The sequence below is a fragment of the Schistocerca piceifrons genome, chromosome 7, assembly GCF_021461385.2.
Source record: "Schistocerca piceifrons isolate TAMUIC-IGC-003096 chromosome 7, iqSchPice1.1, whole genome shotgun sequence".
Taxonomy (NCBI): Eukaryota; Metazoa; Arthropoda; class Insecta; order Orthoptera; family Acrididae; genus Schistocerca; species Schistocerca piceifrons.
The window spans coordinates 10,782,447-10,809,790 of record NC_060144.1 but is presented as its reverse complement, the minus strand read 5'-3'; the positions used below and the strand labels follow the sequence as shown (position 1 = coordinate 10,809,790).

Sequence of the window (27,344 nt, the reverse complement as noted above, 5' to 3'; positions counted from 1 at the left end):
AGGAATACATGTAAGGGAAGTGGGTTACTATTCAACAGGAATACATGTGACTTAACACTCAGCTTTCCATATATCAGCCACGATTACGGGAAACATGCAACTGAATATCTCACGACCAACCTTTGGCGTTATTGCCAGGTCCGAATATACCATTCCTAAATCAAACTTTATAACCTGGCATAATCCATTCCCTGGATCGACTCATTTTCGTGCAGGAAGGACGTATTTCAGCCGAGCAGTTAATGCAGCACGTAGTGCAGTTCAGAAAAGAACAACGACGCATGACAGTGATGTTGAGTGCAGAAATATCATGTGCTACTGAGGCTCTAAATGTATTGTTCGTAGCTTTTATTCTTTTCAGTGGGAGACTCAGGTGTTGGCATAAACAACCAACAAGCCAGATTGCGGTAGCCTGAATCCCTAGAGCATCAGAGATAATTAGAATGTAGCCTTGCAGCGTGAATGAGGGAAAAGATGTAAATTTAGGGTTAAGAGAACAGGAAGCAACGGAACTAGCTGTGAAGGTAAAACAGGACAATACAAGTGTGAGAAATAGACTCATACGTAAAGTAGTTATAAGGAGCACAGTAAGCACGGGTGGACGTGGTATCTAATTCATATGAGCAAGCTGCCAGTACTTTTGGTTAAACTTTTTCCATATTCTATACGAAAATGTAGTTTACCTTGAGATTGGTTCAGTGGACAGAGAGTTAACAGGCCACGTTTGACTCCCTTAAAACCATGCTCTCGTCTTGTTCATCTCAGATTTTGAGCGGCCTTTTATAGTTGAAACGATTGCCTGTAATTGCGGCGTCACTGAGGTCCTCCTACAGGAGCAAGATGGTGGAAGATGACCAGTCGCATGTATTTCTAGGACCCTGTTTGCTACTCAATTGAAGTATTCGGTCTACGAGTTGGAGTCGTTCATGGTCTTGGCCACCTTAGAAAAATTCAAATTGTACTTAGATCTTAGGGGAATCTTACAAGAAACGTACATTCACTCATCGAGGTAGGTGCCTGCTCGGCCACGTAAAACTGAGCAAATAGCGGGTTCGGCCGTCCGCATTTCCGCCCTCCAGTTTTCGGTAAAACACAGAAGAGACTCGTATAATGTCACCGACGTCTTAATCCGTATTTCTAAGGGAGATACAGATATTTCGAAGATTTGGGAGATAATGAGGGCGAAGCATGAGTCTCCGCAGTATTGATCGAGATGCATTCTTTATTCAGTAAGATAAAAGAAATACAGGACTCGAGGATTCTACTAAATTTAAGGTTTTTCTCTCCCTGAAGAACTTGTTACTGCAGTTTTTAAATGCTTCTACGAAACCTTATTTTGGGAAAATTAGGGAATTTATAAGAGTGCTATGAAAGTCAAACAGCACCTGAGTGACATTAAGTAAGGATGTTATAAGGTTGGTTGGTGAGTGTTAGGCCTTTAAAGGGGTGAAACCAAATCCCAGTATTCATCACGGTCTCCCTCACTCAACTCATGAGGAAATAGCTACTGAGAATGTTTTTATTAATTATTTGGTGCCTATTCCTCGTACTCAAAGTGAGAACAGGTACATAATTGTAGCAACTGACATGTTTTCATCTTTTCCTGTGGCTGGTGCCTAGTTGGACCGGGAGGGGAAGGGAGGGGTGTCTTCCAGGCTGGCCGTTCACGAACTCACTAATGCTTTTTTTTGGTCATGCCTAAGACCGTAGTTAATAATAACGAACCTACTTCTGTCCCTAGAGAGTTTAAGGAACTTTGTTTCGAGAATTGGATATCTCATGTGACCCCGTTCCCCACTACCCAGTCATCCATCGCTGAGCAGGTAAATCACAATTTCAAACCTGGTCTAAGTATTTTTCAATATTGAAACAGATAAAGAGGAATAAATGTACGCCACGGCTAAATCTGGTCTTAAATACCGCCACGCAGAAGGTCCATAATACAACTCCAGCCGCTTTGATGTTTGCATACCCTGTCAACTCTCCCTACTCCGACTTATTGTCTGTAAAAGATTTCCTCGCAGAGCAGGAGGGAGGCGCAGTGCTATAATTGGGGTAGGCATCCTGCCAGATTGAACATGGGTGAAGTTTTTATTAAAACTTTGGCGTCCAAGGCCAGGGGAATAAGAGGATCTCGACTAAGTCGATGACACGTTTTGTTGGTCTTGTAAGGTCATTAAAGCATTGACTCCAATTAGCCATTTTATTAAAAAATCCTCTACTAATTAAACTAGCCGAGTTCAGTTATGCCAGGTTATGACTAGACTTTGGGTATCTCGATAGTCACATCTAGAAATCGTCTGTGCTGGTTGCCCAGCGATGGATTTGAGAGTATGCCCCGAGGGGCATACACAGAGTACGCGAAGGAACTTGCCCCCCTTCCTGCAGCGGTGTACCGTAGGTCTCTAAAAGAGCGTAGCGTTCCAAAGGATTGGAAAAGGGCACAGGTCATCACCGTTTTCAAGAAGGGACGTCGAACAGATGTGCAGAACTATACACCTATATCTCAAACGTATATCAGTTGTAGAATTTTGGAACACGTATTATGTTCGAGTATAATGTCTGGAGACTAGAAATCTACTCTGTAGGAATCAGCATGGGTTTCGAAAAAGACGGTCGTGTGAAACCCAGATCGCGCTATTCGTCCACGAGACTCAGAGGGCCATAGACACGGGTTCACAGGTAGATGCCGTGTTTCTTGAATTCCGCAAGGCGTTTGATACAGTTCCCCACAGTCGTTTAATGAGCAAAGTAAGAGCATATGGACTATCAGACAAATTGTGTGATTGGCTTGAAGAGTTCCTAGATAACAGAACGCAGCATGTCGTTCTCAATGGAGAGAAGTCTTCCGAAGTATGAGTGATTTCAGGTGTGCCGCAGGGGAGTGTCGTAGGACCGTTGCTATTCACAATATACATAAATGGCCTTGTGGATGACATCGGAAGTTCACTGAGGCTTTTTGCGGATGATGCTGTGGTATATCGAGAGGTTGTAACAATGGAAAATTGTACTTAAACGCAGGAGGATCTGCAGTGAATTGACGCATGGTGCAGGGAATGGCAATTGAATCTCAATGTAGACAAGTGTAATGTGCTGCGAATATATAGAAAGAAAGATCCCTTATAATTCAGCTACAACATAGTAGGTCAGCAACTGGAAGCAGTTAATGCCATAAATTATCTGGGAGTACGCATTAGGAGTAATTTAAAATGGAATGATCATATAAAGTTGATCGTCGGTAAAGCAGATGCCAGACTGAGATTCATTGGCGGAATCCTAAGGAAATGCAATCCGAAAACAAAGGAAGTAGCTTACAGTACGCTTGTTCGCCCGCTGCTTGAATACTGCTCAGCAGTGTGGGATTCGTACCAAATAGCGTTGATAGAAGAGATAGAGAAGATCGAACGGAGAGTAGCGCGATTCGTTACAGGATCATTTAGTAATCGCGAAAGCGTTACGGAGATGATAGATAAACTCCAGTGGAAGACTCTGCAGGAGAGACGCTCAGTAGCTCGGTACGGGCTTTTGTTGAAGCTGCGAGAACATACCTTCACCGAGGAGTCAAGCAGTATATTGCTCCCTCCTACGAATATCTCGCGAAGAGACCGTGAGGATAAAATCAGAGAGATTAGAGCCCACACAGAGGCATACCGACAGTCCTTCTGTCCACGAACAATACGAGACTGGAATAGAAGGGAGAACCGATAGAGGTACTCAAGGTAGCCTCCGCCACACACCGTCAGGTGGCATGCGGAGTATGGATGTAGATGTAGATGTAGAAGCGCATTGGCTTGAAGGCGCTTGCCGTGCTGATTGGATTCAGTCTGTATTCGGATTCGAATCGCAGTATTTTGAAGAGTCGACCTGGGCTGAGTGCAGGCCGAGCACAACATGCTGTAGCAGTGCCAAAGTACACAAGGAAGTGGACGTGTTGCCTGGAGGCTTTATGGCTCTAATACACCGTGGGTTAAGTGATGACATCGGTCACAAGATATCGCTGGATGCACTGGTGCACTGGCTGTGGAAGTGTACAGTGCCTACCTTGTTTAAACAAGGCCAATGTAAGAGCAAGTGAATTTCGTGAGTCTTCCTGAAAATTTGCCCACCGCATTTCTGTTGCTAAGGAGCATGCCTGTGGCTGCATGAAATCGTTTGGCTTCTTGTTTTAGCTTATTTGTATTGCATGCATCCCACGTTCTTTGTTCTAAATCTTACAAGTATTTTTATAGCTATTAAAAATTCACAATCATATGTTTTTCAGAACTATCTGTATAGGGTTAGGAATGTTTGTGGGACTAGAGAAACTCTTTTATACTTCTTAGTCAATTTTAAAAACTTAGTACAATAAAAATTAATTTTTTATTTAAACATTACGGTGAGATTACAACAGAAACATGTGGTAAATTTTAGGTTTCTTTCACTTTCTCTTCACCTGAGTCAACCAATATATTGGTGCTCCTTCGTACATCTCGCGAAAAAAACAGCGAAGGTAGAAGTTAGGGAGATTCAGGCTCACATGGAGATTTACGAGCAACTGTTGTTCCTGCAAACTCGGGCAGGAAAACAGGGAAACAGCAGTGACACACAAAGTAATCAGCATCACAGACCAGACAAGGAAGCGATTTAATATTGCCTTGTCGTAAAATTCTGAGCTATGTTTAACATTATGACCGTAGCTGATTTGGAAGTTAGTTTAAAATCAGTTGCAAAATTGGTACCCAAACAAACAGACCTACGAGAAAGCTATTTAATAAAAACGGCGTAAATAGAAACAGTTTTGGAAATGAGAGGCTACGAGCTGCGCTGAGCACATAGGATAGGGCTAACGGTACTTCCGTTCAAAGAAGCATGAGAATGTTCCATATGCCCGAGAATCTGATATGGTATATGGGCTGATAGACACTTGACAATTGACTCACATGATGTGATATACGAGAAACCAGGAATGAACAACAATAGGAAAGAGCAGCTCTGCTTAAAATTTAGATAAACACAGGAGTTAAAAGCAGTAAATGTTACCATCGTACGAACTTATGCTTTATTTGAAGAAATTTGCAATAAAGGTACTCAAAATGTATGCAAGTATATGTAACCATTTTTGGTGATAATTAAGTTCAGCGAAGACTCAAAGTTGAAACTGTTGTTGTTCTAAAACTATTACACTACTGGCCATTACAATTGCTACACCATGAAGATGACGTGCTACAGACGCGAAATTTAACCGACAGGAAAAGGTGCTGTGATATGCAAACGATTAGATCTTCAGAGCATTCACACAAGGTTGGCGCCGGTGGCGACACCTACAACGTGCTGACATGGGGAAAGTTTCCAATCGATTTCTCATACACAAACAGCAGTTGACCGGCGTTGCCTGGTGAAACGTTGTTATGATGCCTCGTGCAACGAGGAGAAATGCGTACCATCACGTTTCCGACTTTGATAAAGGTCGGATTGTAGCATATCACGATTGCGTTTTATCGTATCACGACATTGCTGCTCGAGTTGGTCGAGATCCAATGACTGTTAGCAGAATATGGAATCGGTGGGTTCAGGAGGGTAATACGGAACGCCGTGCTGTATCTCAAAGGCCTCGTATCACTAGCAGTCGAGATGACAGGCATCTTATCCACGTTGCTGTAACGGATCGTGCAGCCACGTCTCGATCCCTAAGTCAACAGATGGGGATGTCTGCAAGACAACAGCCATCTGCACGAACTGTTCGACGACGTTTGCAGCAGCACGGACTATCAGCTCGGAGACCATGGCTGCGGTTACCCTTGACGCTGCATCACAGACAGGAGCGCCTGCGATGGCGTACTCAACGACGAACCTGGGTGCACGAATGGCAAAACGTCATTTTTTCGGATGAATCCAGGTTCTGTTTACAGCATCATGACGGTCGCATCCGTATTTGGCGACATCGCGGTGAACGCACATTGGAAGTGTGTATTCGTCATCGCCATACTGGCGTATCGCCCGGCGTGATGGTATGAGGTGCCGCTGGTTACACGTCTCGATCACCTCTTGTTCGCATTGACGGCACTTTGAACGGTGGACGTTACATTTCAGATGTGTTACGACCCGCGGCTCTACCCTTCATTCGATCCCTGGGAAACCCTACATTTCAGCAGGATAATGCACGACCGCATGTTGCAGGTCCTGTACGGGCCTTTCTGGGTACAGAAAATGTTCGACTGCTGCCCTGGCCAGCACATTCTCCAGATCTCTCACCAATTGAAAACGTCTGGTCAATGTTGGCCGAGCAACTGGCTCGTCACAATACGCCAGTCACTACTCTTGATGAACTGTGGTATCGTGTTGAAGCTGCATGGGCAGCTGTACCTGTACACGCTATCCAAGCTCTGTTTGACTCAGTGCCCAGGCGTATCAAGGCCGTTATTACGGTCACAGGTGGTTGTTCTGGGTACTGATTTCGCAGGATCTATGCACCCAAATTGCGCGAAATGTAATCACATGACAGTTCTAGTATAATATATTTGTCCAATGAATACCCGTTTATCATCTGCATTTCTTATTTCGTGTAGCAATTTTAATGGCCAGTTGTGTATTTAACTCTAAACAAAGTGAAACATTTTATTTGGTTATTGGACACTATAATGATTAACCAAGTGGTTTCCAAATGACGGTTTCAGTCACTTTTCACATGTTAGAAATAGGTCAACAGATAGAAGGTTACCATCTTTTAATCAGCCTGAAAACAAGATGTTAACAATCAGATGAAGTCAGGAAGAAAACTAATTAAGAACTTAATGCCTAATACATGTCATAAATCATATTAAACTCGATGAAAAAACGATCGAGAGAATAAATTTCAGCAGCAAGAACCCTGGTGAAAATAGTACCAACAGTCGTCACTGGATGGTGGGGTGAGCGAGAACTCGACTCTTAGGACCGAATCTTCAGTGATCGTATATTCATTTATTAGTTGCTGGTTCTTGTTTTGTCGCTGTGTGTGGCCGTGAGAGACAACAGCATATTCCTTGCTGGGACAATAATATTAACAAACTTTATGATAAATACCAAGAAGCAGGAAACCCTGAAATCGGTGGACAAATATTAGAGGGACTAAACACACACAGAAAATATAAGTGGCAGGGACTCACGTCCCAGCTGAATTTTATACATTCCAGGAGAAAAGCCTGGTTATTATTGAGGAAACTTGTTAACTCCTCTTCAGCACGCCACCAGGAACCTAAAATAAAACCGTCGAAGATGGCATAGCACATAAAGGCGCGTGCTGAGATAACCCCTCTTGATCCAACAACTGAAGCAGAAACTAAAGAAGAACTAAAAGAACTTGATAAAACTCAGAATGACGATACACCGCTTTCGTCACCATTTAGCGAAGAGGAAATCAAGGGTGCGATAAAGACCTTAAAAATACGCAAAGCGGCTGGATTATCCGGTAAATTCCTAGAATTTATGGAACACCTTGGACCTAATGGAAAAGCGTGGCTATGAAACGTTTGCACCAACATGTTAAACACTGGAATAATCCCGCCACAATTTAAAATAGCCCACACGCTAGCAATCCTTAAACCTGGAAAGCTACCAGAAGATCCAACTAGCTACCGCCCCTTCGCCCTCTTGAGTGTATGCTTTAAGTTGTTGGAACGCCTAATACTTAATAGAATTCAGGACATCGTGGATGGAATAACCCCTCCATATCAGGCAGGTTTCAGAAACAAGCGCAGCTGTTGTGAACAAGTTTTAGCCTTAACATCATGTATAGAAAGCGGATTCCAGAACAGGATGAAGTCAAGTAGCTTTTGTTGATCTGTGTGTGGCTCCAGGGTCTTATACTTAAGTTCAAGAGACACACCCCTAGTTTAAAACTGGCAACCTTAATGAACAACATACTGACGGTCTTGCAAAGTGAGCATCGTCCACAACACCACCAGATCGTATAAAATAAAAAATGGCCTTCCTCAAGGATCTGTGTTGGCTCCAACCCTTTTTAATTTGTATATTAGTGACTTGCCAAATACAGTCAGCAGGAAATTTTGCTACGCCGATGATTTGGCACTAGCTGTACAAACTAAAACACTTGGGGGAGGAGCGAACGTACTCACAGTAGATCTGGAGTCCTTGAATTCCTGTTATAAAAAATGGCGAACTCTACCCTAATCCATCCAAGACTGAGGTGTGTGCTTTCCACTTGAACCAGGAACCGAATGTGAACTTCTGTGAACACAACTTCAACCCCAAATACCTTGCCATACGCAATATAAATAAATAAGTTGCTGGTTTAACCAAGGACTTGCACTCCAGGAGATAATGGAGACCCCGTTCCGCGGTTATTTTATTCTTAACGTCACTATTATTAGTATAGCAATAACGCAATACTACTTCATAGACGTGGTATCAAGAGCAGTCACTAGATCGCGGGACGATCGGAAACTCGGGCAGCACTAGTTTTCTGGAGCTGTAACGTAAAGAAGTGGAACAGGTCTGCTAGTGTCGGTGCAGAGCGCAGAGCGGGTGGCTCACCGTTGTACTTGGCCCGGTACTGCTCGTCGTACAGGCGCCAGGCCCTTGCGTGCGCCATGAGCAGCGTGTAGCCCGCCATGTAGTCGCCCACGCCGCTGGCGTTGAGCGCCGGCGCCTCGGTGTCCGACGTGTACCCGGAAGCGATGTAGTCCGGCTGGTTGAACGTCGACCACAGCTTCACCTGCGGACGCAACGACCCCTGCACTGCCTCGGCGCTGCGATCCAGGGTCGCCTCTTACCTGGTTACAGACGGCCACTACATGGCTCGACTGAGGTATCACATTACTCTTGTCGATGTGGTCTTCAGTCCGTAGACCGATTTGATGCAGCTCTGCATGCTAGTCTACCTCATGCAAGCCTCATCATCTCTGCACAACTACTGCAATCTACATCCATCTGAATCTGCCTACTGCATTCAAATCTTGGTCTCCCTCTACAATTTTCACATCCCACACCTCCTTCTATTACCAGACTGATGATTTCTCGGTGTCTATCAACCAATCCCTTCTCTTAGCCCATTTTTCCCCAGTTCGATTAAGTACCTTCTCATTACTTCCTCGATCTATATACCCACTCTTCACCATTTTTCTACAACGCTACACTCGAAAGGTTCAATTTTCTTATTGTCTGAATTGGTTATTATCAATTTTTCGATCCGACACAAGGGTACGTTTCATATGTATACTTTCAAAGAAGACTTTCTAAGAGACTGATATTACATGTTAACAAATTCCTCTTTTTCAGAAACCCATTTCTGGATACAGCCAATATGCATTTCATTTCTTGAATGAGATTTTCACTCTGCAGCGGAGTGTGCGCTGATATGAAACTTCCTGGCAGATTAAAACTGTGTGCCCGACCGAGACTCGAACTCGGGACCTTTGCCTTTCGCGGGCAAGTGCTCTACCATCTGAGCTATCGAAGCACGACTCACGCCCGGTAGAGCACTTGCCCGCGAAAGGCAAAGGTCCGGAGTTCGAGTCTCGGTCGGGCACACAGTTTTAGCCGGCCGAAGTGGCCGTGCAGTTAAAGGCGCTGCAGTCTAGTACCCTAAGTCCGCTACGGTCGCAGGTTCGAATCCTGCCTCGGGCATGGATGTTTGTGATGTCCTTCGGTTAGCTAGGTTTAACTAGTTCTAAGTTCTAGGGGACTAATGACCTCAGCAGTTGAGTCCCATAGCGCTCAGAGCCATTTGAACCATTTGAACCACACAGTTTTAATCTGCCAGGAAGTTTCATATCAGCGCACATTCCACTGCAGAGTGAAAATCTCATTCTGGAAACATCCCCCAGGCTGTGGCGAAGCCATGTCTCCGCTATATCCTTTCTTTCAGGAGTGCTAGTTCTGCAAGTTTCGCAGGAGAGCTTCTGTAAAGTTTGGAAGGTAGGAGACGAGATACTGGCAGAAGTAAAGCTGTGAGTACCGGGCGTGAGTCGTGCTTCGGTAGCTCAGATGGTAGAGCACTTGCCCGCAAAAGGCAAAGGTCCCGAGTTCGAGTCTCGGTCGGGCACACAGTTTTAATCTGCCAGGAAGTTTCATTTTATTTCTTCTCTAATTGAACCATCATCAGTTATTTTGCCATCCAAATACACATATCAAAAAAAGTATTGCATCATCTCGGTTCCGAGAGTTACGGAACCTGTATAGAAAGTTGGAATAGGGATCAACATAAACATCATTTTCGCCTATTTTATTGCTCATGAAAACCACACATTGTATGTTGTACCACCATACAGCGAGACCTTTAGAGGTGGTGGTCTAGAATGCTGTCTACACCAGTAACTCTAATACCCAGTATCACGTCCTCTTGCATTGATGCATGCCTGTATTCGTTCAAATGGCTCTGAGCACTATGGGACTCAACTGCTGAGGTCATTAGTCCCCTAGAACTTAGAACTAGTTAAACCTAACTAACCTAAGGACATCACAAACATCTATGCCCGAGGCAGGATTCGAACCTGCGACCGTAGCGGTCTTGCGGTTCCAGACTGCAGCGCCTTTAACCGCACGGCCACTTCGGCCGGCCGCCTGTATTCGTCGTGCCATACTATCCACAAGTTCATCAAGCCACTGTAGGTCCAGATTGTCCCTCTCCTCAATGGCAATTCGGCGTATATCCCTCAGAGTGGTTGGTGGGTCACGCCGTCCATAAACAGCCCTTTTCAATCTGTCTCAGGCATGTTCGATAGGGTTCATGTCTGGAAAATATGTTGGCCACTCTAGTCGAGCGATGTCGCTATCTTGGAGGAAGTAATTCACAAGATGTGCAAGATGGGGGCGGGAATTGTCGTCCATGAAGACGAATGCCTCGCGAAAATGCTGCCGATATAGTTGCACTGTCGGTCGGAGGATGATATTCACGTATCGTACAGCCGTTACGGCGCCTTCCATGACCAGCAGCTGCGTACGTCGGCACCACATAATGCCACCCCAAAACAGCAGGGAACCTCCACCTTGCTGCACTCGCAGTACAGTGTGTGTAAGGCATTCAGCCTGATCGAGTTGACTCCAAACACGTCTCCGACCATTCTCTGGTTGAAGGCATATTGCGACACTCATCGGTGAAGAGAGCGTGATGCCAATCCTGAGCGGTTCATGCGGCATGTTGTTGGGCCCATCTGTACCGCGCTGCATGGTGTCGTGGTTGCATAGATGGACCTCGCCATGGACGTCGCGAGCATCATGCAGCCTATTGCGCACAGTTTGAGTCTTAAGACGACGTCCTGTGGCTGCACGACAAGCATTATTCAACATGGTGGCGTTGCTGTCAGGTTTCCTCCAAGCCATAATCCGTAGGTAGCGGTCCTCCAGTGCAGTAGTATCCCTTGGGCGGCCTGAGCGAGGCATGTCATCGACAGTTCCTGTCTCTCTGCACCTCCTCCATGTCCGAACAACATCGCTTTGGTTCACTCCGAGACGCGTGGACACTTGCCTTGTTGAGAGCCCTCCCTGGTACAAAGTAACAATGAGGACGCGATCGAACCGCAGTATTGACCGTCCAGGAGTGGTTGAACTACCGACAAGACGAACAGTGTATCTTCATCCTGGTGGAATGACTGGAACTGATCGGCTGTCGGTCCCCCTCCGTCGAATAGGCGCTACTCTTGCATGGTTGTTTACATCTTTGGGCGGGTTCAGTGACATCTCTGAACAGTCAAAGGGACTGTGTCTGTCATACAATATCCACAGTCAACGTCTGTCTTCAGGAGTTCCGGGAACTGGGGTGATGCAAAACGTTTTTTGATACGTGCAGCAGAACTGATCTACTACTTTCGCAAGCTGCGACATCGTCGCGAAAAAACACAGTGACCCGTATATGTAATAAGTTTCTTTAATTTACGTTTATGGTCACAATATTTTTTGTTTAACAGATTACCGGTTTCGGTCTTTAATGACCATCATCAGACCTGTTTCATAAAAACAAAGTCCCGCAGTACATTAGGACTTAGTTTTTATGAAACAGATCTGATGATGGTCATTAAAGACCGAAACCGGTAATCTATTAAACAAAAAAGATTGTGACCATAGACGTATGTTAAAGAAACTTATGATCTGCTACTCTTAGTATCTCATTTCCTGTGTGAAACCTGAACACGGGGCTGGCCCAGTGTCCAGAAATTGAGCAGTATGACGACATGCTCATAAAGCATCAAAAGTTCTGCTGAAGATAACAATGACCTTGGAACCCTACGTTTGGACAGCTTAGGAATTATTCATGATGATGCATCACTCATGTAGACTTCCATTCAAAATTTTAAATGTGATGGTGTCTAACAATTTTTACTTACTTATGTTTTTAACTTTTGGATTAATAGCGTATTCTGAAGAGCAGTTATACAGGGTGGAGCAATTCCTTACTGTACACGAAAAATGTAACGAAGAACTTCTATAAAATACATTGGAAGAAAAGAAGACGACGCACCACGAAGGACTTATCGTGATGGGATGGAAATCGATTGACGTGATATACATATACATACAAATAAATAATTACAATGTCCTAAAAATTTGATCAATTATTCAAAATAAAGAACTTGACATATTGGGGCACTCAGTAACGCATTGGTTCACCTGTAGCCTTTATACTGGCAGTTATTCGGCTTTGCATTGATTGATAGTGATGCTGCATTTCCTCCTGAAGGATATCACGTCTAATTCTGTCTAACTGGCGTGTTAGACTGTCAACATTCAGAACTGTTTGGGGGGGGGGGGGGGGAGGGCGGCCCTGTCCATAATGCTCCAACTGTTCTCAATTGTGTAGAGATCTGGCGAACTTGCTGGCCAAAGTAGAGTGTGGCAAGCACGAAGACAGTTTGCGGAAGAGCATTATCTTGCTGTGAAGTAAGTCCATAGTGGCTTGTCGTAAAGGGCACCAAAATAGGTCTTACAGAATTGAAGACATATCACTGTGCTGCAAGGGTGCCGCAGATGACAACCAAAGGTGTCCTGCTACGAAAAGGAATGGCACCCCAGAACATCAGTCCTGGTTGTTGGACTGTATGGCAGGCGACCGCCAGGTTCATATCCCACTGCTGTCCGGGACGCCTTCAAATATGCCTTCAGTCCGGTACCTACTTGACTGGAGCAGAAATGTCTTCGGTGATGAGCCCCGCTTCCAACTGAACACAGGTGACCAGCAAAGGCGTGTCGGGAGACAGTCCAGAGAGCGATGTGGTGCCAACCTGATTGCCGCCCTGCCTACAGCCAGATAGCCAGGAGGGACGGCCCGGGGAGCCATTTATTTTCATAGCAGGATCCCTTTGACTGTCATCCACGACACCCTTATAGTACAGCGGTACGTCGACGACATTCTGCGCCCCGTTTTGTTACACTTCATGGCAAGCCTGTGTGCGCCTACGTTTCAGCAACCTACCTGCCCGCACACGACGAGAGTTTCTACTGCTTGTCTTCGTGGTTGCCAAAACCCTCCTTCGCCAGCATGCACCCAGGATCTCTCCTCAATTGAGAATGTTGCGAGTTTTATGGGCAGGCCCCCCAACTAGCTCCAGAATTTGACAGTAAGGCACAAATTCGACAGAAATTGGCTTGATATCCCTCAGAAGGACTTTCAACCAATGCCATGCCGAATAACTGCTTACATAAGGCCCAGACGTGGAACAACTTATTGTTGACTTGCTCAGTTTGTGAAGCCCTTCCACTTGAATGAATCATCCAATTTTTCTCAGATTGTAACCATTCGTTTGTCTGTACGTTTACATCACATCTACCAGTATCCTACTCGAATAATTTCTTCGCGGTGCGTCGGTTTTTTGTATTACAGTATATATTTATGTCTCTCTGTCACAACCCAGTATTTTGGTGGCCCATTAAAAACGAAACATTCCGTCAATTGTGCCCTGGAGCTCACCATCTTGTCTGTACACTGATACAGCTTCGCCAGCAGAACAGACACACAACTTCCACAAATCTCGACTCATTTGAGACTATGTTGATTTGCAGCAACCTGAAAAACACGCACACACGCGCATTTTGCTATCCCTGTCCCAGCCTATTATACTCCCAGCAATTAAAATGAAACGTCCAACCGGTATGTATTCCCCAGAGTTATCGGTCTTGTTCTTTCTACCCCAGCTGGCGATGGCTACAGTTCCATATTTGTTCCCCAGTTTGTGCAAATCACAATGATCACTTCAAATTATATGTCACGTTGTAATTCCATCACAAATATGTAAAGATACTGGCACTATTGGTATATGTTAAGATACTCTTGACGTCCAAAACATGATGGGAAGAGTAAAATTAAATGCCATAATGTTATTTCCACTCTTAACATTGCGTTGATATAGTACACTAAAGAGCCAAAGAAACTGGTACACCTGCCTAATATCGTGTAGCGCTCCCGCCAGCACGCAGAAGTGTCGCAAAACGACCTGGCATCGACGCGACCAATGTCTGAAGTAGTGCTAGAGGGAACTGACACCATCAATCCTGCAGAGTTGCAGATAAATCCGTAAGAGTACGAGCGGGTGGAGATTTCTTATGAACAGCACGTTGGAAGGCATCCCAGATATGCTCAATAATGTTCATATATGGCGCGTCTGGTGGCCAGTAGAAGTGTTTAAACTCAGATTAGTGTTCCTGGAGCCATTCTGCAGCAATTATGGACGTTTTCGCATTGTCCTGCTGGAATTCCCGAAGTCCGTCGGACTCCTCAATGGACGTGAATGGATGCAGGTGATCAGACAGGATGCTTACTTGCGTGACAGGTATCTAGGCGTATCAGGGGTCCCATATCACTCCAGCTGCACACGCCCCATTTAGAGTAACCATAACAATCCTTTGGCTGTACTGTATGAAGCCGAACTGGCCAATGTTAAAATAACTATGATAATGGAACAGTTGTCTGGGATCTTCAGCAGGTCTATGTAGATGACTATTACCTAATGGGCCCAGATATAATGCAAAATTTTGCTACGACTTTTAACAAACTGTAGATGTGAGACTACCTAACATCAGACAATAACCTCTGTCTGCAAGGAGATTGTTAACATGGACGATCTCCAATTGTATAGTAATGCTGTATAACAAATTTAGGTGTCAAGTCACAAATCCATGTGTGAACAAACATATCAGTCACCATTTTATTGATTTTATAAAGTACTCTAATATGCATCTGTGATAAACTTTTACATCTTCCTTGACTAAAGAGTATGGTATTACCGGACTGTAATCTAAAATTTGTAACTACAGAATGGCTAGTGTGTTTGACCCTGTGAAAGACTGTCTAAGTGTATTAAAAACCATCAAACTATTTAGAATGAGCTGCACCGTTCTATCTGCCAATCGCTTCTACATAGTGTAAACTACTGGATAGCGTACTGAACAAATGCTAAGTTCTATTTAACAGTGTTCTGCAACTGTTCTACTGAGCCAAAGAGAATATATCTAAGTCAACTTGTGCACAAGTAAACTTTCTAGATAATCAAGACCGAGAAAAGATTATAAAATAATTATGTTTTGTCTGCCTATAGTTTTAATTATTTACCTACAGACTATGTGGAAATTATTAACATGGACTCTAACAAAGAGAACGTAAGTGTTATACATTAGCATTAAATTAAAACTGGAGAAACGTATTTTTCTCAATCCAGGACATTGCCCTGCACAATACCAACAGATATACTCGTAGATATCGAAGAATTGGAATTGGTTCCCCGGAATAATTTCTTTCCACAGGATTTAAGAAAAAGGATAAGTATATTGCGTCAACGTAAACCATTCCACATTAAAGAAATAATCCTTTAAGTGCTCTTAATGAGTTATATGCACACAAAATAAAACTGAGAATGGAAGAGTTTGAAATCAAGGAAAGAAAACTGGAGTATTTTGCAAAAACGGTTGCCATGAAGGAAGAACATGAACTGATATTGGAAAAAGAACAAGTCACTGTATATGTGCAAGCAAGGCTTAAAAATTACGTTAAACACAGTATACAGAAAAATATGGATACAACTAGCGAATACAAGATCACAGCATTAACTGTGAGTACCAAAGGAAAAAGTCCACATATTGCAGTACTCACTGAAAACTGTGCACACAAAGACTTTTACTACATTATCCAGTTTATAAACTTCATTACCATTTGCATCTGCTTACAAAGAATCGTTGCATTGTTTGTATATGTGATGGCCTAAATATTGTGAATGAAGCAACAGAAAACCACTCATGGAGTTTAAAACCGATGCAATCACTACATCTGATGGGCTTACATCTGCCAAACTCGTAAATTTAAAGTTCTGTAATGAAATTTCGCAAGAATGTGGACAAGAAGAGTTGGCAACTTACAGCCAAGAAGATTTGGAATGATTTAACAATAGTGTAAAGCAGGAAGTAAACGTAAACGTGAACACCACTAACAGGTTAGGCCTCAGGCTGTTGTGACTGGACAGTTCTCGCCTACAAGGCAGGACGAGGAGCGATCTATGATCGCGTGACACGCGAACATCATGTCAGCAGTCCCTCAAGCCGCTGTAGCTAGTGGAAAAATGCTGGTAATAACACTGCTTCTTTATTCATTCAGCTCCTCATTTGGCCTCACAGGGGCTGAGTGGACCCATAACTGACCAATCGGCCTCACAAAAAAATCTGAGGATGCACCCGAAACTGGTTTTGCAGAAAATAAGAGGCAACGTTAAAATATCTGAATGCTCTCAGTTAGAAGAACTGCAAGAAGGGACGCAGGTAATTATTAAGGGGATGCGATAGAGAGTTTACGGGAAAAGAGTGAGGCGCGCATTAAAATTTGCGAATAAACCCTCTTTGTTTTTGTAAAATTACTGGATAATTAAGGAATTAGGTGATTTGGATCTAGATTTAAATTTCAAGTTGGAAACTAAGTTGGATGCTACTAAAACAAAATCTAAGAAACATAAAGAAAGAGTTGTTTACTGTATGTAAGTTCACAGGGTGAACATAAATAAAACCGAGAAACTCAATGGACGCATTCCTGACAGGAAATGGAAGAAAAAAGAACCTATGAAATGCGCAGGAAATACATCGTGGCCACGGTAGATGGTGCTGACAAATGACAGTTCGTCTGATCACACGCCGTGCGTCCCTTGTGTGTTGCAGGCTGTTGCGATTTACGCAACGTATTGTAAGCAGCAGAATGGTCCAGTATTCATGTTGGGAACAAGCCGAGATGGTGCCTGTGTACGGTCAAGCAGATGGAAACTTTCGAGCGGCAGCACGGCTATACAAAAACAAGGACCCTCACAAACACCGACCACATCACACATCATTTGAAGCCCTTTCTAGGAGTTTGTGTGATCGCTGGTCCTCTCACACGGACGAACGTGTAGCGAGGATTGTGCGTACACGATATTTGGAAGACCGGGTTCTACAGAATATTCAGTACAAGCTCCAGGCGAGCGGCCTGCCAACATGGTGTAAGCCAAAGCACGACTGTGTATCGCGCGTGACATTACGTCCCATCGAGGCCACTCTGAACATGTGTTATGATGTGGATGCGGCGCGGCTCTCTACTGTGTTCTGGGACGATTTGTTGTCGTTGCACACACACACTGTCCATTTCCGGACACATGTTTATAGGACCTTTTTTACTTCCATTTTCAGTCAAGAATCCGTCCCTGCAGTTTGTCGGTGTTATTAATGTTCACCCTGCATATGCATAGATCAATAAATATATTATACGAGGATATTTGCTTTATTATTCGTTACACTACAAAAATCCTAAAAACGAGTCTTATATTATCTTTTGAATAGTGACATTGCAAAATAGCTAAAAGTGAGTAGATGGGTGACCGTGAAAAGTAGCTGAGACGAGGTAGCTGAGAGCACAGCAAGTTCCATTTCGTACCTATATGCGTCATTTCGAACCTGTATGAGTTATTACCTCGGTAATTGGCCTAACTCCAAGAAAGGGACGTGGCTTACGTAGAAGCTGAAAAATGGACCATGTGAGAAATGCGCATAGGACAAGATGGCGGCACTGCAGTACATATTGGTTGTGTGTTTCGTTATAATGACTGGTAAAATACTGGACTGTTATTAGAGGAGGGGGAGGGTTAGGGACGTGGTTATGTATGCATTCGAAGTCAAGCCAACGGTTCAAGATCATTTGTGATGTCAGGTCTTCAAAATCATGGTCAAACATCATTGCCCTGCATGTAAAAAACCTAAAGGTCAAAAGTCACTATGTGTTCAGAAAGTGCATTGCTCTCCTAGTGGCATACAGAGATGAGAAGATTGACAGAAAGTAGAAAGAAATAAACGATGGCATCAAACAATGTCGGATGTAAAAATGAAAGACTACAAAAAATATGTCTGCATCTAGTACCTTCTGATGGTCAATACATAGAAAAATTATTGCTCAAACTTTAACTAACATCGTCAGTTACATGTAAATGAATAAACAGGGTAAAATGCATAGTAGAGGGGTACAGTGAAGTGTAAGTAAGTGTTGCAACAACGTTCTGGGACTGATAAAGAAAAAAAAGTGGTTTAGTCAAAAACGATAGGACACTGAAGACATTCCATTTGCAAATCGTCAAACTTGCAATATTACTTTATAATAGTGTCAAGTTCTATGACATTTCTGAATTACTGGAAATTCCGTTATTTTTATAATGGTGACAGAAAACATGATCCCAAAGTATACTGAGCTGAAATCCGATGTATCATGCAACAAAGAATCAGAGAACGGAGTCTTGGTCTTCAAGCACAGCATTCGAAGTGACATTTTAAGCCAGTGCAATTCCATTTCTCCAGGAGTGTGTGGCTGTCTTCACGTCTAGGGACTGGTCTGAGAACTGCACACAATCATTAAAAGTGATTGCAGCAGTGTTACTAACACACAGTGGAGGTGAGTTTCTTTCTTTTTTTTTAAATGCTCTGTCTGGAGCTTTGCAGTCGTGTAAAGAACTGCATGAAGTTGTGCACAGGCAAGCAGTGCCATCTCCCTTGCTGATTCTGCAGATATCAAGTCTGTAACCAAGTCAGCTTCACACTCGATGCAACCTGTTCTACATCGAAATGTTTGTAGACAGAGCTGTTCTGGGCTTGTAATTGTAGTGAAAATGGTTACACAAATATTACATGCCCAGAAAGAAAACGTATCGAGTAAGGTAGGGCGATTGATAGTGGTGAAATTGGAATCTATGTCAGGAATGTGTCATCATTACCCCAGCCACAGCTCTCAGTCTCTCTACATGGAGTTAACGAACTTAAATACATGAAGATGCATGTGAGAGAATCCTATTAATACGAGGGTTGGAACTTAAATAGTGGCAACTATTTATTCACAACCGATACAAAAGAGTTACATGTTTGCACCTGTTACTGTCCTTCAAAGTAGTTACCAGCGTTGTGTAGAACCGTTGCCAGCGATGTGGAAGGCGTAGTATACCGTTAGCAGAGTCTATTCTGTTGATGGTGCGAATGGAGCAGTCTACTGCCTGTCGAATCTCTGGAACAGTTCTGAAGCGAAGGCCACGAAGTGATTCCTTCATCTTGGGAATCAAATCAAAATGACAAGGATATGATGCATGGTACAGTACTTCCCAGTCCCCATCGACCGAACACAGCAGCGACAGCTTGCGCTGTATGCGCCCGCGCATTGTCGTGCAAAATGATGGGTGGGTTGAGCAGAAAGTGTTGCCGAAGTTAGCAAAGCTGGTCGCAGGTGATACTCCAAAAACGAACAGTAATACTGTGCATTGACGGTCTGCCGTGGAGGAACGTAATGCGGTAGGATAACACCATCACAGTCCTACATGAGCATCACCATAACTTTAGACCGCTCCATTCCCACCATCAACAGAACAGGCTCTGCTAACGGTATACTACGCCTTCCCCATCGCTGGCAACAGGTTCTACACAACGCTGTTGACTACTTTGAAGGATAGTAACAGGTGCAAACATGTAACTCTTTTGTATCGGTAGTTGCCACTATTTAAGTTCCGACCCTCGTATGTGAGTTTCGCACTGTTGGTCGCTACCTGCAGCATGTACAAATTTTGTACCACCTCCAGGTGTATATCTTTTGTAACAATCTATTCCATGAGACTAGTATGGCTATATAGCTTTCAGTCCAAAGTTCAAGTAGCTGCCACTGGTCAGCACTGCAGTCACGAAAATGCAAGATGGTGGTGTCGAGAATGTAAATACTATAGCATGGCAGCGGCGCAAAATTAAACAATATATTAGATAGCGTTGGTGAGAATTTTAAAAATCCAAGATTGCAGAACACTCCCAGTAGTCTTACGTTTATAATGGCGCGGATTTAAAATAATCGAAGCGGCGGAACTGTTTTTTGCTTTTTAACCCCTCTTAAATAACAGTTCATGTGTCATATTCAGAAAGATCCGAGCGGCCTGAATTATTTATCAAAAATATGTAAAGAAATTGACAAAACTATAGCATTTCGACATCTGTGTATTTATCGAAAAAAGCATCAGCAACAGCTGAATTGCAGAAATTGGCGGCATGTTTAAAAATACCTGAAAAATCTAAATTTTCCACAATTTTTGGGAGAGAGTCTGCGACGCTGTTAACTCTTATACCAATATTTTGGCTGACAACCTTTAGCCATTCTCAACGAGAGTCATTTGCAAGATTTTTAAAGCACTTGATACTGTAGAGTAAAAGCGCTTGCATTAGAGATAATAATTTTGGTAACCAAAGAGTCAGCCATTCTCAAGGCAAGCCACTTGCAAGATTTTTAAAGCACGGAGCGAACGCGCATGCATTAGAGATAACAGTATAGGTAACCATACAGTCAGTCATAGATTAAACTTTACACCTCTAAGAGTAAAACAAAGCAAGCACAGAATCAGCGAATTCATAGCGATTACGAAGTATTTGGTTGATAATAATGGATGACAGAGTTGAAATGGCGGGCACTGAAGTCTTAGAACAATATTTCCTTTGATAGTACAGATTTGAAATAGGACTTTGTGAAGATGGAAACTCTCGTCTCTGTTGAGCAGGTTGTTTACTAATTGTATTTCCCCAGAGTCCTACGCTATTGAATCCCAGTAGGACGAGGCTATGGGGAGTATCTTAACTTTCTCGTAATCCATGAAGTTGCCAACAGAAATACAGTACAATGTTCAGCCACTGCAGATCTGCTGGGCTGCAGTAGGTGAGTGCATCGCTCGTGTTCAAAGTAATGTTCTTTTACAGTGTGTATTGTTTGTCTTGTGTCCTTTTACGATACTCACGGGGAATTTCGGATATACTCCCTTTCGTAAAAGCCGATCATCATTCCTTAGTTGGTAGAAGGAAGGTCACATCTACTTGATGCCTCTTCATTATTTTTGCAGTTTAAAAAAAAAAATATTTGTCATATACGGTGCAAAGGCGATAGACTTTACATCTCTTTATTCTTGCCTTCTTTAGCTTGGTCCAGCGTTTTCGCTTGTGGAGCTCTTTGAACTTGATGTTTTATGTATTCATTCCTACAGAATATTTCTTCCATGTGTATCAATTCACTCTGTTGTCTTTCTGCCAGCCCTGTGTATTAAAGGTTTAAATACACTTGTAGTTTGCAAAGGGTGGTAACAGCTAGGTGCCTGCAATATCGGTACAAGAGTTAACAGTGTCCCTGATGCACTCCCAAAACAGATGGAATATTCGATTGACTGGGAAAACTTCCAGAAAAAAGTAATATTTTTGGGCCATGTTCAAAAGTATCCGAACAACCTAAATTATTTAAGTAGTAGACCTACAGCGACCATGGCATACATTGCACTTATATGACCTTGAAAATTGCAGGTGGACTAGTAACTGCAAAGACCATATCAATGTTTACATATTTTGAAAAAAAAATTCCGTGACAAAGATTCTGTTTACAAGATTTTGACGTTTAATCCCTGTCTTCTTTCACCATTATCTCTGGGTACTTCATCTCTGTCTCGTTCCACCACCATCCCTGGCCGTGTTGTGTCTTAAGTAAACATTTTCTGTTATAAAGTTCACTTTGTGTATTGAAAAAACATGAGTTCAAGTGTTACATCGCAATAAAAGGCGCATCATTATAGCTTGTCCTCATACTATAACGGTACTTAGTGAGTTCATTTGTCTGAGACAATGTTTTATGTTTTCTACATGTCGCTTTGGAGCATTGTGATTACTTTTTTGACATTATTTAGTAGTTGATTGCGGGAATTACAGCCGTACAAGCTTACAAGAGCCTTGTCATCGCAGATCCTTTCAGTAAATGTTGCAGCCTTCCTCGAAAATTCGTTTTGTACATAATCTCAAGCAAGTCTAGCTCAAATGCAAATATAAAGCAATATCAGCTTTTTAGTAAACACGGTTATATATTCCTACTGTAGATTATGATGCATTATATTGTTCCGCCTGAAATGGTATTTGCTATGGTGAAGAAATTGTGAAGAAGATGCAAAAAGTCAGCTGATGACAGTTCTTCTACGAAACCACCAATAACATGTCCTCAGATCGTAATGCCAACGCCAATTCTGTATTTGAGATGTGGAAATACCATTGTAGCACTTGACAAAACATTAGGTGAGTCGCTGACGTATTTTTTGACGTTATATGGAATTAAGAATGAAATGACCTTGCGTTGATGGCGCATATTTGGAGACATTTTAGTCGCTGAATTAAAATTGTGACACTTGGCAAGCATCATAGAATAGTTTAGGTACCGTGAGAAAAACATTTAACTTATGAGTGCTGCTTAACTTGGCGTAAACACTGTGTGTACGTGTGTTTGGGGGGGGGGGGGAGGGATGGAGGGTTGTTTCTGACATAGTGAAGATGTGGAAATACTGCAGGTTACATAGTTTATGTACTTTTTGACCAAAAAAATGACACAGAAAATTCAGATCAACTGGATACTTTTGACCATAGCTAAGATGAATGCACTAGAGCCAGATTGTGATTGTCTGTTTTCTTTTAATGGCTGCTAAAATAATAGATTGTGATTTCATTTTGATGATGGGTAATATACTAGGCTCTGTTTGGAGGAGTGGGGCTGAGAGGGGGGAGGAGGGGAGGGTGGGAGGGGAATGTAATTATGACGTTATTGAAGAAGTTATGGCTTGTCATGAAATGGTGACGACACCACTGATAAGGTGAGTGTGACCTGAGATGTCATGGGTAGTACAGCTACAGATGTTTTAGCCCGCCTGCACTTTTTAAGGTCATTTAAGAGAAAAGCGTGTCAGGGTTCCTATTAATATGTTAGGAAATTTACGAAAAAAATTGCAGGTGATGTGACTGAGTATTTCGATGTGGAATATATATAAATTTTCATCATACACACACACACACACACACACACACACACACCAGTCTCAGGTCGCACCTGATGAAGGTTACGAGCTATGTGACCGAAATATCGTGCAAGTACGACGCTGATATCCGGCAGAACACCCGACAACCCAAGATGTCATTAGGTCGCCAGGAAAACCTGAAGAGTACTAATACACATTTGTACAGACAAAACATGAGGATTGGTATGATTTGAGCTATCCCATTTCAACTACATTTCAGTCACCCAACCATTATAGTGACTCCATGCTAGGATATTAACCATGTTTTGCAGTACTAATACACATTTGTACAGACAAAACATGAGGATTGGTATGATTTGAGCTATCCCATTTCAACTACATTTCAGTCACCCAACCATTATAGTGACTCCATGCTAGGATATTAACCATGTTTTGCAGTATAAAATGTTTCCCATCTTCTGCTGATACGCTAACTTATACCGTCGCACAACGGAGACTACATGACACTCCGAACCATGCATCGCCATTTTATCGCAAAATTGTAACTAAATGCCCTATTCATCATGACGTTACTGCAAAATTTCAACAGACTGTAAGACATTATCCCATACATCGTCATCTTACAGCAAATTGTAGCGAACTGTTCCATATGTAGTTATGTTAAAACAAAATTTTAACTCACTGCCTTCTACATGACAGTGTTATAGCAAAATTGTAAAAAAATGTTCCATACATTGCTATGTTACTGCAACATTAAAAAATTACTCACATACATCTCCATTATTACATAAAATTATAAAAAAACTACCCTATACGTCGCCATGTTACAGATGAGCATCCACAGGCATTATCCTGGTCATAGCGATTATCGTTACCCTAGATACTATTGGGTGGGGCAACAATGGTCAGTTTATACAAGGTGACTTCCATTGCCCGAATCAAGATGACTACCATTACCCAGTACACAGCGGAGGCAATGACGGTCAGCTGATGTGGTGACTGACTACCCCCTGATCACGAGGACTGGCATTATCCCAGATTCATGGTGGATACTATTGTTGGCCACTCATGCTCAGCTGTATAGTGATTTCCATTGCCCAATGACGGTGACTACAATCACGCTGAACATGTAGTGAATATTATTGTGTGACAATGGTGGACAGTTGTCACAATGTGACTGCCAGCTACTGTATTCTAACACCAGAAGCTGATAGTGTATGTGCCATAACCTAATAGCTGGTGCCAACTATTTGCTCTCAAAATCCCAAGTATGAAACATAATTGTAACAGACTGACCTACACATCACTATCGTTGCATGAAATTCTAACAAATACCCCTGTACATTATCTTCATTCCACAAAATTGTAACAGATTGCTCTATATGGCGTGGAATAAGTAATTTTAGTCTTATTCTGACAATTTGTGACTTGTTCCAGTAAGCTAAAGTGATTAGTCAGCAAGTTGAGACTTGCCGATGTCAGCAATTCAAGACGTTCAGGGAAACAAAATGCTTAGCCAGCAAGCTCAGACTGCTGACAAACCATAAGTACACATCTTATCACAGCCTCCTTTATGTCTCATACATAGAGCCCAACCTTCCCCCCCCCCCCCCGCTCCCGCCCCCCCCCACCCCCCCACCCCACACACACCTGCCTCCTTCATCACAGCATATGTGTGAGATCAGGTGAACCATGCTGAGAATGGGAGGAAAAAAATGTGTATACATGTGGGAGGGGGTTTACACATTTTTGTTAAATAATTCAGATTGTTTGGGAACTATTAAGTATGGCAAGAAAAAAAACGGAACATTTGTATACTTCTGAACGTTGTGTCAACTTACACAAAACAAATGAATCTCAATTTTTTTATAAATGGTACAGATATGGAAATACTGCAGTACTGTCAATATCTTTACATATTTTTAATATATATTACAGGATATTTAGAAACTTTTGAACATGGATGTAGACTGTGATAGAGGTGTTACACAGCACTACTGGAATACATCCTGGATTTTTTGAATTCCCACATTTTAAATGTATGACAACTGGGCTAGTTCCACCATCTTGGATATTTTTTTAATTTCTGCCAAAGCCGTATTGGATATTTTTTAATTTTCCGCCACTGGCATGTTGCATTTTTTTTTTAATTTCCTGCCATTGCCGTCTTAGATTTCAGCAACAATAGGGCTGATAAGTGGCAGCCACGTGAACCATACCTTAAAGGCTCTGTATCCACACCACTCATGAGGAAAAAGGCGCTACTTGATACTGTACATAACATATTAACTTTTGCTATTTAGTTTATGCACTACATGGTAGTTCAAATAGTTCAAATGGCTCTGAGCACTATGGGACTTAACATCTATGGTCGTCAGTCCCCTAGAACTTAGAACTACTTAAACCTAACTAACTTAAGGACATCACACAACACCCAGTCATCACGAGGCGGAGAAAATCCCTGACCCCGCCGGGAATCGAACCCGGGAACCCGGGCGCGGGAAGCGAGAACGCTACCGCACGACCACGAGCTGCGGACCATGGTAGTTCGACGAATTTCTTTGGCCCAAATCGTTCCTACTTACTAGACCACTAAGAAAAAAGATGTTGCTTTTTTGCCAAATGCAACTTTTCCGTGAAAAACATTTTCTTCCGCATATTGTTCAATTCGTGAGGCTAATTCAGACTCATCCAAAACTCAGAAGGGCATGTAGAAATTGCAAGTGGTAAGTTTTCTGTTTCAATCTTGCTGTATTATGTAAAAAAATAAAGCATTAGGATGTAAGCGAAACACTTCAATAATTTGTAACAACTTTTTAATTCTAAGAGGGATACAGGGAAAACCGAAAGTGCCGCATATTGGATACCAAAGTTTTCCACTTAAACACACTGTCATGTGTTGATTCTGCTGACACAAATTTAGAGATAGCAACACAGGAAGTACAAAAGATTGTCGGGTATGCCACTAAACATGTCTGAATTATTGCTTTATTCCAAAAATCCATATGTGGGTTTCCAGAGGTTGTACGCTCGATTTTCGATGCAAAGTTCAAAATGACAGCTGCTTCCACTGAGCCAGTTTAGATTGTAGGTTATTCGTGTTTATGTACAGATAAAAGATGTCGTTGTTGTTTGACATCTACTACTCTACAAATAAGAACTAATGGCGGAATTCTGACCATTTCATTGTTTCAGGATGTTGAACACTATGGAGAAACGTGTTGTACCGTATGGAGAAACTTGCAGTATACGGTGACATATTGACGTTATGTGTTTGTCGACATTACCTCGGTACAACAAAAACCAGTTTTCCAAAAAATCAACAACATGTGGTCTTCCAAACATTGTACGCTCGATGCAAAGAAATGTGTTTGACGCCCGAACAACAGGGACTTATATGCATCGAGAATAGAAAATAGTGCATTGAGAATGGCTAGCCAGTAGCCGAAATCTGGATTTGCGTAATAAAATCCAGCAAAAGGACGACTGATTGCTGCACTCTATAATTTATAAGCCACATAACAGTCGCTGAGTACACCCACTTTCCGAACGGAAGGTAACCTGATGAAAAAACCAGTGTATTGTTGAAGAACAATCAACAACAATAACCCAGAAGGTATCTGAGTAAGACAGACAAGTTATTCGTGAGGACACATTGACACATTGTTCCGCGAGTTACAAATGGTAGTTCATATGAGGTAGTGCACGAGGTCGTGCGAGTCATAGTTCAACAAATTATTTGTTGCAGCCACACTTGTACGATGCGCATACATCTCTCAGACAGATTCTGACATGTGGAAGTCAGCCCTACCGATCAGTCGCTCGGGTGGCCACTTCACTTGTTCTGGACGCCACCACGTTACTTTATTGTCACACTTACTAGTTTGAAACAGAAATAACAATGTATATTTAGTGTGTGAGTGCGACTGTAATAAACAAGAGCTGGAGAAATGAAGCACCCGCACACTGGTCACAATCTACTTGGATGTCTGTGGGTATTCGATAATGCAAAAACACAGAATCAAAGTTTGTAAAATCACTGAAGTTACCCATATTACAGACATAAACCTTCGTGTAATCACTTCCGTC

General features: G+C 42.6%; 1 protein-coding gene across 1 annotated transcript in view; it reads right to left on the bottom strand.

The window, feature by feature from the left end:
* Window positions 1-27,344, bottom strand: part of LOC124805060 (myrosinase 1-like) — a 231,969-nt gene that overhangs the window by 124,434 nt on the left and 80,191 nt on the right. The window contains exon 6 of the mRNA XM_047265484.1: window positions 8,512-8,692. Coding sequence (XP_047121440.1) covers window positions 8,512-8,692 — 181 coding nt within the window. The remainder of the gene's footprint in view (window positions 1-8,511; window positions 8,693-27,344) is intronic.